Here is a 15,241-nt window from a genome sequence, read left to right as displayed (position 1 = left end):
CCACATGGGTGCAGATATGACTGAACTGTTAAAGAACGTAGCAGAGGATCAGCAGATCACTAAGCCTGATTTAGATTTAGTTACTGATCACGCTTCAACATGGCTGTTGCTGAACTGGGTAACGTCCTACATGCAAAATGCTACGACCACACGCAAGTGCTCAAGGCTACTGCCAGGGAGGGTAAGAGGTATTAGTGTCCCACCACAGCCCCACTGCAAAACCTTTCAGTTGACTTGCCATCTGGCTTCTGTTTGTTTTCATTGACAGTGAACATTGAATTGATATTGTAAGTAAATTCAGTATGATTTTTTAAAAGTACTCTGCTTTAAAAGTACCAAGTAGATTTACACGGTGAGAGAACCCTGTATGGAAAAAAGGTGTGTCAACAAGCATTATAACCTCATTATGGCCCTCTGAATCGTAACGAATCGTGAGGTGCCTAGAGATTCCCCACAACTATGTAGCTATACTAATAATATTGTATAATAATAATGATAATAATACCAACAACAATAATAATAATGAATGAATTAATGGTTAGGGAAATATGTGGATGAAAACAAATGCATTGAGTGCTGTAGAAAAAAAAATAGTTATATTCACATTTTTTAATAATTTTTATTTTTTTTGAAATTGTATAAAAAGTATATTATGAAACGTTATAAGAAATAACGAAGAAATATAGCTAGTAAATATTATAAGTATCAAGAATCAATATTATTACCATTATTATAATAGTTGTTTTTATTATTATCATCATTATCATTGCCATTATATAGTAGTAGTAATATTACAAGTATTGTTTGTATTATTACTATACGGTTTGTATATTATTATTATCATCACTGTTATATTATATTATGTTTGTGTGAATTCTGGGCTCTGGGGATGATTTGTCCCGCTTTGCTCGCCGTACCGCTCACAAGCGCAGGCTGGGCAGTCATGGCGGTGAAGGTGAGTTCCTCCCCTGAGCGCAGCTGCAGAGCGAGTCCGAGGAGTCTCCTCTTTCTCCTCGCTGCAGCCCCCAACCTAAACTTCTGCTGTCTCTACTGGTAGTCAGTTAGCAGTGTGCATGTGTATTTCCTCCGGTTCAGACCCTTTGAGGGAGCCACGCTGTGTGTTCACACGACTTTTAAAGGGGCTGCAGTTTAGGGGGGCAAGAAGGGGCGGGTGTGCGCGCTGGACAAACACGTGCACACGTCTACAGTTCAAACTCCATTAACTTAGCCGCTGTGTGTCAGGGTCACTGTCCGAGCACACTGTGCACTACACCCCCTCCCCACCCTCGCTGCAAAAGTAAAATTATTAGAGAGAATTATTAGTACTGTATTTTTTTGATTAGTGTCTGTCTGCCACTATTAATATCACCATTATTAACTATCTGTTGTATCTGGTTTGGTCATTTTTATCATTAATGTTTAAATAGTTCTGACCAGAGGAGGATGGGTCCCCCTTGTGAGACTTGGTTCCTCCCAAGGTTTCTTCCTCCAGCTCTGAAGGAGTTTTTCCTTGCCACTGTCGCTGTTGGCTTGTTCACGGGGGTCTTTGACCCTTCATGTTATTTCTTCTTTGTCTCTGTCCTTTATTAAGTACTAATTATGTAAAGCTGCTTCGTGACGACAACAGTTGTAAAAAGCACTATACAAATAAATCTGACTTGACTTGACTAAGGCAGTTTAATTATTTTTTGGCATATTGTCTTTGCATCTCTCAGAGTGAGGATACAGCATGCTTTACAGAGATACTAAAAACACAGAGGACAGAAATGCACAGCCATAAACCTAAGTAGAAATAAAGTCAAATAGAGAGAAACGTGTCCTAAATGTAGCTTCAACTGCTGCAATACATATATACAGTAATCATAACGTTTACAAAGTCATTGGGCCTAGAAGAGGTTATCACTATTATACAGGTACATTAGTGTGGCTTTGAAAATGGTTGTAATGATGTACCTGATTAAATGTGTATGAGTCTGTGTGTGTCTGTTTGTTAATCTCCAGGTGGTGAAGTTGGCAGTGTTGCCAGCTGCTTTAGGATTGGCATCATTTCGGGTTTATGCCATGACTGAGCAAAAGACAGATGACCAGATATCACCACGAGAGGTAACACACACCTGCCTATGTATATTAATCTATCCGCTGAACAGAATTATAGCCAGTGTATTGTCTGCTCTGGTAAAGCTGTGAGTTTCTGTCCCTTATTTACCCTCTTCCTTCTCCAGCTGTCTATCTATAGCCCAGAGCCTCCAGTGCTGCAATATGTGGAGGAGCCACCTGGACATCTGCAGACAGGACTGGGGCGAGTGAGAGTGGGGCTACAGCCTTATGTTAGAAAAGTGCAGGTGCGCGTGCACACACACACACACACACATAATATGAAATAAGCATGCCAGTGTTGAATCATCATTAAAATGGTAATGAAATTCATCTAGACCTGTGACAAGTGAAGTAATAGATAAATATTGGTGTAATGACTTCATATACCCCTATCCTTAATCATTTGAGGAAAGAGAGGTGTTGGAGGAGTTATTGATTCTTGCTTATTATTATTTGTCACTGCTTACCATTGTCTATTCATTTGTTGTGTTTTGCATTTTGATGAAATGCTGTGGAAATATCAAAGCTGATCTCGTTCTTTAACAGAGTGCTTGTACTTCAGTCAAAGTTGGAGTCACATCTGTATACCAGACTGGGCAAGGTGAGGATTAATTGTGTGAGTTGGCTGAAGTGGGACATGTCTCAAAGGAAAATTGTCTTTTCGTTGTCTGAAATAAAGCAGATCTCAATATTGTTTCACTGGTTTCTGAAACCTTACTCCTAAGCCCCTCTTAGAAGAAAAGAGGGGATCAACATCAGCACTCACTTTCATTTGATTTGTATTTATATGGCCATTTTAATCCAGATTAAGTCAGTATGAGCTGTTATTGGGGCCAAATTTGTCACTCTCAGAAACGTACGAGTGGCTCAGCAGTCTAATGTGCTTCCACTATGGCTCAGGGGTCTAATTCTGATACATACTGCTTTCGAGTCCGAAACATACGGAGTCCGGCAGATCACAATTAAGAGATTACTCGTAAAGCTGGTGCAGAGGACCCAGTGATTTCCTCCAAGCGTGTCGGCTACCTGGCAGTTTGAAAAGAGGCATTTGGGGGTATCGCATGCATCGGAGGAGAGGTCTTCACCCTCTTTACCCTTATAGTGTTGGGAGGATTGCTAATGCCAGAGGGAGTTATGAACGAGTGAGTTAATTGGCACTACCAAATTGGAAGGAAAAAAAGACCCAAAAAAAAAATTTTTTTTAAAGGCCTAGATCAAGCCAGATCCACACTGTCCTAATCTTGACCCATAAAATCAATCAGTTATAAAAGTCAGTCCCGACTGGCCCACATATTAACTGCCATGGATGAATCTGATCATTTAGGGTTGTTGATTTGTTGGGGTTGGAACAGAAGGTCACAAATGTTAGAATATTTGTCCTGCTTGAAATGATGTAATTGTTTATTTAATTTAATTTATTTTTTTACCCTTGATGTACCCTTTTGGCTTTGTCAGACATGTATGAGTTCCTGAGAGACCCATCCCCTGGTTTCCTGCCGAGAGTTGGTATCATCACTGTGTCTGGTTTGGCGGGCCTCATCCTGGCACGCAAGGGTAAGACATGGCTTTCAAAAGGCTTCTTTACAGAAACTGCAAATGCGAGATACATCAAACTATATGTAAACTATATTTGTTAGCTACATCACACTGTATGTGTGATATAGTATATTACTTTGTCTGAAACACTTACTCTAAAAGGACAGGACTGATGCCAGTCAGGCAACACAGCCTATTGTTTCAGACATGAAAAGTCTTCTTTCTTTTCTCATTTTTGACCTTTACAGTCACAGCATGACCAAGTGATTGGTGTGTGTTTGTGTGTGTGTTCAGGCTCTCGGCTGAAAAGAATAAGCTTACCTCTGGCTTTGACTACAGTTGGCGCTGCTGTGTGCTACCCCACAGAATCAGTGGGAGTTGTAAAGGTATGTAAGTTATTAAAAAAATACACTGGGTCTAATAAAAAAAAAAAACAGAACTGCGCCGCTGCACAATATTCATGTCCTGTTGATGTGGCAGTTCCAGTGGCAGTGTTCAATGCACTACTTTCTTTTTTTAGTAGCAGCCAGTCAAAATCTTTTGCATAAACAGTGACCAACACTACACCTGGACTTCATTTATATAAAAAATAAAAGAAGCAAGCAATGGAAAACATTAAGGAAAAATATGAATAAACAAACAAGTAACTGCAATGGCAAAAAAGTAAAAGTTAAAGCTTAAAGTTGTTGTTTTTTGTTGTTTGCCTCACCTAAAGTCATTCTGTATTAATGAGATGAAAAATGAAATCCCTCTCTAGAAAGTCACATTCACTGGCAAATTATTGTCGGAATCATTCAGACAGAGTTTTGTTTGCATGCTGAGGTGGTTTATGAATTAGGGAAAACAATAGCTGTCCCAATTCTGACCCAATTCTCATTTAGGAAGGGGGGAATGTGTTACCACAATGCCAGTTCTTCTGAAGGTCACCATAAATCATTTGCATTGCATTTTAGGAGTCTGTCTTTGTGTGTAAAGTGTCTATATACTCCTTTCTCACTCTCTTTCTTTCTAGTTGACGGGTAAGAAGATGTATTCTGCCAGCTCATTGGTTGCTTCAGTTTTTAAATCCAAACCCAAAGAGGATGTGGTTGTTCCCCATGCGAGTTTGGAGGTAACACATGATTGTGTAAAGACATTCACACACAGATACCCACGGATAAGAACACACTCAATCATAACTCAATCATAAGTTCATAATCATCATTAATTAGACAAATATTTACCCTTTGGACCAATTTGGAAATTAGTTGAATTCATTATAAATTGGGTTGTGTTTCTTTTCAAAAAGAGTGTCCTCACTCATGTTACAGATGTATGGTGGAAACACTCTCAAAATACCTTAAAACAGCTTCAGAATCATGTTGCTTTTGTGCTGAACATTAAAAAAATGCTATTATTATTATTGTTGTTATTGTTAACTAGTACTATTATTAGGACTTTTCAGTGTTTGGCCCTGTTTTAACCTATTGTACTCTTGAAGGGCTTGGTAGGGTAAAGGTTGCAAAGGTAGTTTGAAACACTGGTTGACAGGGTGGTGAGTAACACTACCATATCCTATGTAAATAAAATACATATGCATGCTGTACCCAGCAGTACGGACCTTAAGGCTCATCACTGAAAGGTGGTGGTGTTTTAGAAATGAGTAAATACCTTGAAGAAAAATACAAGTGTTTTACCTTTTTTTTTAGCCCGTCACCCCAAACAAGGAAACTACAGCCTCGAAAGCACTTCTTGAATCTGAGCCAGTAGAAGTAGCCTTCAGGGAAGGGGCAATTACCCCAGTAGCAGAAGTTGCTCCTGAGCCTGATGATGCACGAGAAAATGGCACTGCTTTTTCTGAGGGTCAGACAGTCATCCCACAGGAAGATGTCCCACAGGAAGGTAGCACTGTATCAGAGTTTTTTCCGGTTGCTCCAGCAGAGATCGTCCACCATGTAGAAGATTCTCAAAAAGCTGATCTTGCCTCTGCACCTGAATTTGCCCAAGAAGAGGCCATTCCAGTAGATATTATCCCCAAAACAGAGACAGTCATAGCTGCAGAGGTTACAGCCATTACCATTCTGCCTGAGATTACCTCATCAGAGGTGGGAGGAGACCTAACAGTAGCAGAAGTTGCACCAACAGAGGTTGTTGAGATTTTCCCAGTAGCAGAAGCTGCCCCACATCCGGATCAGGTTCCAGAAGAGGTTGCCACTGTGTCCGAGCTTGCTCTGATTGTAGAAGGTTCTTCTGAAGTTGAAGTTACCCTTCTTCCTGATGTTGCCCCAGAGGAGGTTACTCCAACTGCGGCTGATGTAGAGATAGATGTTGTAGTAGAGACCCCAGTGAAAATGGCAGCAGTGGATGAAGCTTTGTCTGCATCTGCTACGCTGTTGACTGACCCAGCCCTGGAAGTAGCACCTAAACGAGATTTGGAAACTGAAGCTACCCATGAATCTGAATGTGCTACTGATTGTGCTAACCTGAATCCTGAACCTGTAGCTGAAGCTGCCCTCGTGGCTATAGATTCTGCTGTTTCTGTGCTGCCACCAACAGAGAAAGAAGCCACACCGCTTGCCCCTCTACCAGCTGAGGAGCCCATGGATTTTGTTTCGCCAGAACTACATCCTGACAACATTCCACTTTCTCCTCCTCCTTCTGTTGTTGAGGAACCCAGTTCTCTGCCTCCTCTCAGTGAAGAAACCACATTCTGTCCTTCAGCCACAGATGAGATTACATCTGTTCCTCCTGTCATAGATCAGCCCACACTGATTGCTGAAATGGCTGTGCAAGAGACCACATCCTCCTCACCTGCTGTAGAGATCACACCCCCTGCATTTGCTGAAGGTCAGACAACACACCCTCCATCTGCCACAGAAGTCACCACATCGCCTCTTTCTGATGTGGATGAAGCCATACCCCCTGCACCTGCGGTAGAGGAGACCACATCCCCTGCGACTGGAGAACAGATTCCTGCCTTAAATTCAGCCTCTGTGAAAGGTGAGAACAGGTGGTTATTGTGAAGCAGCAGCCATCATTGAATGTTTTGTTTTTCTGTTACCTGTTGTTAAAAGAACCACTTTAGAAGAAATGTGTCTCATTTAACAGAGTAAGAGGGATGGACCAGATCCCGATGAGCAAAGGGTGGAAGAGTTGCGACAGTTGTGTAATGTGCACGTACGGAACAGGGCTGGTCTTTTTTCTAGCGCAGTAGCCTCTTTACACAAAGATCACACACTGATCTTTACACAAAGATACTCCTTAGGGAAATGTGTGCTAGATTTCTCTGTCCTGCAGAAGCATGTTTAGCCACTAGGGGGCTTAAAAACACAATTAAACAAGAAAAAGCGTACAGCAGGTTGAAAGCAAGTTCAGGGCTGCTGTTTGCACAGTACAGTGAAACAGTTTTGTTGTATAATGAATAAGTGAATAATGCTGTGTAGCAGTGGCTCACACACACTCACCGTTTAACTCGAAATGGGCTCATTATTGGATCAGGGAAAACACTAATATCCTCAGAGCGTTGGGACGTCAGGACCCAGATTTAGGACCACTGCTGTATAGAACAATTTCAGCAAAGTTGTGGAGGGACCTAAGGAGCACTCACAGGCTTCCAGTTGTATTTTATTATGCTGATTATTATTATTATTATAATTTTTGTTTTGTTTTTTATAGAGAAACCACGTTTTGTTCCTGACCCATCCTTACTGGACCACGGGCAGGCTCACCCTGAAGATGCTGACATGTATAGCACCCGTGGATAATTGGCAGAGCGAATATCCGAAAAAAGGAAGGTGGGAGAGACTGTTGAAAGAGAATCAATAAAGGATGAAGGGGTGGGTGAAGAGAAAGAACAGTGTTCCATAGTTGAGGACAGGAAGTTACTGTATTTTTGAGACGTTTAGGGGTGATCCAAAATGTGATATTTATGTGGAGTTTGTCAACACAGGTCTCATCTCGCTCTCTCATATATATATATATATATATATATATATATATATATATATATATATATATATATATATATATATATATATAGTGTATGTATGTATGTATGTATGTATATGTGTATATATATATATATATATATATATATATATATATATATATATATGTGTGTGTGTGTGCACACATACCTATTTTTATCCAGACTCTGTTACATCTTATATTTCTGTGTTACACGACAAAGTCAGCTGTTTACACTACACATACCAACTTTACAATCCTCCAAATGGGAAAACATTAGTTCCTATATATATATATATATATATATACACACACACACATAATTAGAATAGACTACCTCTTTATGACTATAATATTTTAGAAGGTATCTTCAGCTCTAAAAAATTATATTTGAAACCTTTACATATATCTCTGACTGTAGCATCTTAATATTTACCTCTCTGGGTCATAGCTGGAAATTAGTGGTATTTTATACTGTGAAAGCATTTTACATGTAAAGCTGGACCACAAAACCCAACGTTCTTACAATTATTTCCAGAATGTGAGTTCTTTTTGATACTTTTTGCATTTTCTAAATTATAGCTGAGCCATTGTGCCTTACCTGCTGTCTTTCTCGCTGCCAAAAGCTGCCAAATTCATTGCAGTTATATAATCTATGCATCTAATACAGTGAAGATGAGTCAGTTTTCTACAGTCTGCACATTAATAACAGCATATTTGCCTTAATAGCCTCCTATTTGTAGCTGTCAGACTTTGCACACTGGGTGGCTGGTATGTTATCTTCATGTTGTTATGTGACATTTGCTGTTCATTTATATAGTACAACGTTTAAGCTGTGAAACAGATTCTCACAGTATCACTGAGGTCCAAATACTTTGGCTATTATAAGAAATACTAGAAACAATCAAATCTGAATTGCGAGGTAAAAGTAGTGCCTGATAATGAAGCTTCTTTTTTGCCATATTTAATTCTGAGAACTCTGGTTATCATTCCAGCATTGTTTTACAATACCTTTTTTCTTACTGACAGTGTCTCAAACCTGTTGTTTTAGATTTTAACCTTTTAGCCAAAGATGCATAGTTTGAGTTGTTTGACATTTTTTTAGAATGGCACTACCGCTCAAAGGTTTGGAAATACTATTTATACTATTTTGATTTAGCATAGGTGTGTACAATAATACTATTGTTACACCTGTTGATATCATAAATAATGTGTTATTTATAATATCAAATAATTCAATAAAAAATAATATAATATATATTATATAATATAACAAATATGTACAGAATAATGATTCTACAATGACTGCATGAGGTTATAGTACAATCAATATCCATAATGTTTTGGAGCAGTCACATCTTATCTTCAGTCTGCATTATACTGCATATACCGCTGTTGTTGTTTAAAAAAAATTAATAAATAAATATTCATACAAAAAATCATTCCAAACTTTTGAACGGTAGTTTTCTTTTTTATAGATACAGTTGGCTTCTGTTTTAACAGGTTCAGCTGTGCATTAAAGTGTTTACTTCAGTACGTCTTTCCAAAGACTTGAATGCAGTTCAGCATGTTACATGAGTTTAAGTCTACTAGGATTTGCTTTCGTCATTGTCACAAAAACCTGTAGACCTGTAATTATTCTGGTGTGCAATAGAAACAGTAGTTGAAATAGAGAATCTAAAATAAAGTTTGCCTCATTAGTGCTGCTTAGTTTTAATAATTGTTTTAATAGTAATTATAATAAATAATACTGTAAGTAATGGTGGTGTGTTTGTCAGTGTGTTCATTATAACTGTTTCTGAAGCTGTTGTCCAGACTATTATTTGTAGTTGTGTAGAACTCTTGGATCATGGATCTATACAATTATTGGGTGGAACATGCAGCCACTGATACTCCACTGAATGTCGGTGATTAAGATTGAAATTCACTCTGCGTTCACTTTCTGAACATCACAGGGTTTTTTTAGATTAATTTTCAGGTGGGCTCTTTGCTCATATTACAGAATTATTCATACTTTTGTTTTGTATTATTAATACACCACTAATTCAGCTAACTAAACAAAGCACAAACATTCTTTACAGCCAGTATGATGTGCTATTAATTGTAATGAACTGCACAAAATGACCTAAATGAATCAATTGAGTAAATGAATAAATATAACCTGAAAATATCGTACATTTTACAAGACATTGGCATGGGGCGTACTGCGCAATTTCACTGTTTGACCGGCGGGTTAGCGATGACCTTAGGCCAAAACTACAGTAAGTTAACAGGAAGGTTTTGAGCAATGTGGGAAAATATGTAACTGTTAGCCTTTGTTTGTGTGGAGTAGAATAAATACTATTATGATGTGATTTAACGTATGATTGTGTAATAGTGTATTTTAGCACTTTTAATCTGCCAGAACATTAGTACCCCTGCCTGAGGACTGAGTAGGCTTCCCTTGTGTCAACACAACAGATCTGAAGATGTCCTGTGGTATCTGCTACTAATTTGTAAGCTGCAGGTTTTTTTAAGTCTTGTCAGTTGTGAGGTGGGGCCTCACGTCTGTGACCACTGTTTTTGAGATGCTAGCCATCACAATTTGGCCCCTGTTAAAGTTTCTCAGACCCTTACACTTGCCCATTTTTCCTGCTTTCAACACATCACCTTCAAGCGACTGTTCACAAGCTATGTGTGTGCTTTTGCACATCCGTGTCAGCAGTGGATACGCCTTAAAGTAGCTGAATGCATTCATTACAAGGGGTGTCCACAAACATTTGGACATATAGTGCAAGTCTGCATGCACTGCAAGGGCAGGTGCTGAGGTATTGCGGAAGGACATTTAGCTTACATGTAGCAATATTAGTGTTATGACTCTAAATTGACCTTGTAATTCGGAGGATCCAGTGATGTACAGGAGGACAGTGTACCCAGAACAGAAGTGTATCTAGTAGGAAGTCTTCCCTGTTCACTACTCCAGAGACAATTACTCCAACAAAAGCTGGACAAATTCTTGATTTCAGAAGAAACAATGAATGAGCAGGTGTCCCAAAACATTTGTCCAACATTTGTCCATATAGTGTATGTGGAGGAGTAAGTTTTTTTATGTTTGAGACTTCAGAGATGTATAAACAGAGCTAATGTGGGCATACACTTACTAATCGTTACTGAGTGTATAGAAGAGTTTGAACTGCTCAGTTATGTAAAAGACATCGAGCAGTAGTACTGCCTTATTTGGAAAAAGAGTAAGTGAGAAAGTAAAGTGGTGTCAGTGTGAACGGCTGGTGGCAGGAGGTCTATAAGACCAGCAGTTGTGAGAGTCAGACACTGAAGGAGAAGAGGACAGCAGTACAGATGATGAGAACGGCTTTGCTGCTGCTGCAGATCAGCCTGCAACGAGCTGAAGCCGCCGATGATGCTTGGACGCCACTCAAAGTGTCTGATGAACTGAAGCAGCTGAAAGACAGTGTATCAACAAAGAACCATGCTGATCGAGCTGAAGACTGAGATGAAATATGTGGAAAAAGAGAACACAGGTAAGTTCAGTTTCAGCTCTGCTTAAATGATACGTTTATTACTATGTTCTTCGTGCTTTGGGGTCCATTGTAAACTCTTTTCCAGTGCAGAAGACCAAAATGGCCAAGCAGGTCAAGCAGGGTAAACAGACTCTGAGTAACATGGAGGACATGAAGAAAGAGGTTTTAGGTAATGAAGCTAGTACAGTACAGTACAGGACAACAGTGTAATATATACAGTGACTTTACAGTGAGTTTTCTTCGAGTGAAAAAATTTGTTTTTGCTCATGTTTTCAGCACAAGCAGTGGATGTTTCCAGACTAACAGCAAGTGAGGGTGAAGTGGAGAACCTGAAAAAACAGAATGAAGGTGTGTGCATGTGCAAGTGATCCTTTGTGTGCTTTAATGAATTGTTGAAAATAATCTCTGTCTTGGTCTCTGATGACTTTTCCACCAACAGAACTGCACTAGCAGCCAGTCAGGGTGAAGTGAAAGCCCTGCAGAAAGAGAACACAGGTAAAACAGTACACAGTGCATTGTACATCGTTTATACAGCACAATGCATCGTACAATACAGCAGCTGATCTCTACATTATATAACAATTAGATGATGAATGCACCAATAGAAACGCTCCAAAATTGGAATCAAACATCCTGACATGAACACATTAAACTTAGATTTACCTCCTAACAGCTTTGAAGGAGAGACTGAGCACTATTGAAGGTGACATGGAGAGTCTAAAGAGAGAGATCACAGGTAAGCTCTCCTTTACTAGGTCGGTGGTGGTGGTGCCAGTAGATGGTGCATGCACATTTTGAAAGGTTCTGCTTCAGTCTTTTTGTGATTTGTTCTCGATGTTTCTTAAGCGTCCAAAGGTGGCATTTTCAGCAGCTTTGACCTCAACCACGGGACCCTCGGACGCTATCACTGATCTCACCTTCCCAAAAGTGATCACAAACATTGGAGGAGCTTATAACCCCAACACAGGCACCACACAAAAATGGTTCGTCTGTTCAACCTAAAATATGATGTTTTCAGGCTTTTCATCCATGAATGTTATGCAAAAACACTTACTACAACAACTACTACTTTCTTCACATGTTTACTTGCTTTAACACCAACCAAAATGAGCTCCAAAATGAAACGCTAGAAACATGTTAGCAAATCCAGAGCCGCTACTTGGGGGCTGCAGCACTAAGACCCTCACACTCCAACATTTACATTTAGCCAGTTACCGTACATCACAAATTCAACACATTTCTGGTTAGTGACGGCTGATTAGCAGGTAACCATGTATGTATGTGTCTCTTATTTCAGGAGTCTTCACAGCTCCAGACAGAGGAGTCTACTATTTCCGATTCACTGTCCTGTCATTCAAGACTGGTTACAATTCAGGAATAAATCTGTACAAGAACCAGGAGGTGCTGACAATGTTACAAGCCTTTAATTACAATCATTATGGAAAATTTATATCAAGTGGTCTTACAGTACAGTTGGAGTTTGGAGATGTTGTTTATACTCGTCTACCTGCAAATTACCAACTGTATGAAAACAAAAACAACACCAACACCTTCAGCGGCTTCTTTCTCTTTCCCATTTAAAAATCAATTACTGCTTGCTGAACGGTGGATTGATGTACATGCATCTGACCAGAATTAAATTCTGACACTGTGCACTCTTGTCTGGTTGTTTTTTTACACTGATTATTTAAGATACACGACATGGACAAAAGTATTAGGACGCCTACACTTGTTGGACAGGAGGGTCTAATGTAATGTAATGTAATATGTGGAACAAAATGTCTTTTTTCTATTAAATGTTTATTAAAACACTGAAATAGTATTCATCCCCATTGCTGCAAATAGGGTGTGGACAGAGCACATTGTTATCTTTAACACCTGATTGCTTTTAACATCCTGTAAACATAACAGTAATAAAATAATGCAAAGGACAATAGGGTCTCTTTTTCTATTTTTTTGTTGGGTGATGGTTAGAGTTAGTGACTGCAGTGAATTTAGTTTTAAATATTTTTAAAATGAGTAAAACATATAAGCCACAGCCACATATGTGTCAGGTTTTCGTTGTCTTACTCCCCTCTGAAGCGCTTCCAGGACTCCGGCCCCCTGTCCATAGAAGGAGCTGGGATTCTGGAAGTTGACAGTGCACGCACCCTGTTTTGTTTTGTCCAGTCCAGGCTTGTTTGTCATCTCCTCGTGTCATCATTGTTTTGTGTTTGCTCGTTGTCCCTAGATTGCTGCTGACCCTGTTTGCTCCTTTTTGTTTGCGTTCCCTGTTTATATTCCCTGTGTGTTACTAAATCTTGCTTTGCTCCATCTCTGCAAGTGACAGAATACACGGCCTAAATCCCTAAAATAGTAGGGACGGAGGCCTTGAATCAGGCTGCTTGCGCCCAGGGGCAATTCCTGGGCAACAGCAACAGACACTGCAGAGCGTGTCTGAGACTGTTGGGCACCTGGCATAGTAACACATCGGTGTTCTTTAGTAACCAACCTGCCGCCACTGACACAGCCAAGATGGTCTTTGTGGTCTCCCAGCTCACAGGTAGAGCTCTGGATTGGGCCACTGCTATCTGGGAGGAGGTCCAAGAAAGGAGCTACTCAGAATTCCTTAAGGAATGGCGAACTGGACCTAGACCAACTTATAGTTTTGGTCATTCGCCTTGACCAACTCCTCAAACCGCACTACCACGTCCAGTCCAAGTCCAGACTAAGTCCAAGACCCGACCTCCTGCTCATCTCGCCACTCGACCTCTCCCACGTCTATGCCGCTCACGGCTCCCTCTGTACACGAACACGTGGAGGTGGGTTCTAGCCATCTCAGTCCGGAGGAGCACTAGGGGAGAGCACGGGAGGGCCTTTGTTTTTATTGTGGAAGCATAAGCCTCACATAAGCCTCCCGCCACTGAGAGCCCGCGCCCAACGCCCGGGAGAGCGTTACTCCACACGCTAACGTGGTGAGTATTCCCACCAGGGGGTGGTTTCTAAATCTCTTAAATTGCCTGTCTCTGTAATTGCCTGATTGACTGCGGAGGGGAATTTTCAGTGTGCTGACGTCATTGTACAGTTGGGGATCCCTGACCCGTCCCCTCCTTAATACCCTTCGCATCACCTCCCTGGATGGACAGCCTTTGGGACCTGCTCCCATTACTCATGTCTAACTGTTTAGTCTACACTCAGGGGGCATCACCTTTTTAGTATTGCTCATATCAGACTATGCAGTAATTCTTGGTATTCCCTGACTAACAAGACGTAAGCCCCATATTTCCTGGCCTGACAGGGAAATAGTGTCATGGTCCCCCTATTGTTTCACACATTGCTTTGGCCAAAGCCCCATTAGGATTATGTCTATGTTTATTAAAAGCCCAGAGTCTGAATCCCTGGTCGTTATTCCCCCTGAATATGCTGACCTCAAGGATGTGATGGAGGAATATATCACTGAAGTCCTGACACAGGGTTACATACAACCAACAAGTCCCTGTTGGCCTTGGGCTTTTTTTTGGTCAAGAAGAAGAGTGGGGGGTTGCTTCTGTGAATTGTTTATAGCGCACTCAACGCTATCACTAAAAAGTACCCCTACCCCCTACCCTACCCAGCTCCAGTATCTTCCACTTTAGAACAGCTTCAGAATGCCCGGCTGTTCACCAAATTGACTTACGCAGTGAAGATAAATGGAATACAGCTTTTCTCACCACCAGAGGCATTACCAGTATCAGCATGCCCACTCCGTCTTCCAGGCCTTCATTAATGATGTTTGTGGCGGACGATATCTTGATTTACTCTTCCGATCTGCCTACCCATGTAGTCAAGTTGCATCTGTGCCATGAAATCTGCCAAGAAAAGTGGTCAAACATCAAAACAGGATTAGTTCAGAATCTTCAAAGTGCAACTTGCTAAGGGACGTAGCTAAATTTGTGAGTTAAGGAAGTCCCTGAAACAAACAACAACAAAAAAAATCAGATGAGTTGGTATGATTTTTTAACCAATATAACAGTCCTTATCATCATTAGTTATCATCACAGTTACCCAACCTTAAAAAAACAGGGGTAAATAAAAGGTCCTGGGCTCACTTTACCTTCACTTTCAGCACATTGCTAGCACCTCATCACAGGACAGTCAAATTCTCAAATCCCTAGTCCTAGGACTTA

General features: G+C 40.4%; 1 protein-coding gene and 1 long non-coding RNA gene across 2 annotated transcripts; both read left to right on the top strand.

Moving 5' to 3' along the window:
• Positions 1–940: 940 nt before the first annotated feature.
• On the top strand, positions 941–7,603 carry apool (apolipoprotein O-like). The gene is made up of 9 exons (XM_072694280.1): positions 941–955; positions 2,002–2,103; positions 2,223–2,342; positions 2,644–2,698; positions 3,553–3,651; positions 3,928–4,019; positions 4,646–4,744; positions 5,322–6,612; positions 7,288–7,603. Exons 1-9 carry the CDS (start codon positions 944–946, stop codon positions 7,374–7,376), a joined length of 1,959 nt encoding a protein of 652 aa, XP_072550381.1. The 5' UTR covers positions 941–943; the 3' UTR covers positions 7,377–7,603.
• A 3,832-nt stretch (positions 7,604–11,435) lies between these two features.
• Positions 11,436–12,808, top strand: LOC140574438 (uncharacterized). The gene is made up of 4 exons (XR_011980734.1): positions 11,436–11,591; positions 11,770–11,832; positions 11,943–12,079; positions 12,394–12,808. It is a non-coding gene; the product is annotated as an uncharacterized lncRNA (long non-coding RNA).
• The last annotated feature ends 2,433 nt before the right edge of the window (positions 12,809–15,241 follow it).

The sequence above is a fragment of the Salminus brasiliensis genome, chromosome 1 (genome assembly GCF_030463535.1).
Source record: "Salminus brasiliensis chromosome 1, fSalBra1.hap2, whole genome shotgun sequence".
Taxonomy (NCBI): Eukaryota; Metazoa; Chordata; class Actinopteri; order Characiformes; family Bryconidae; genus Salminus; species Salminus brasiliensis.
This window is presented reverse-complemented; position numbering and strand designations above follow the sequence as displayed.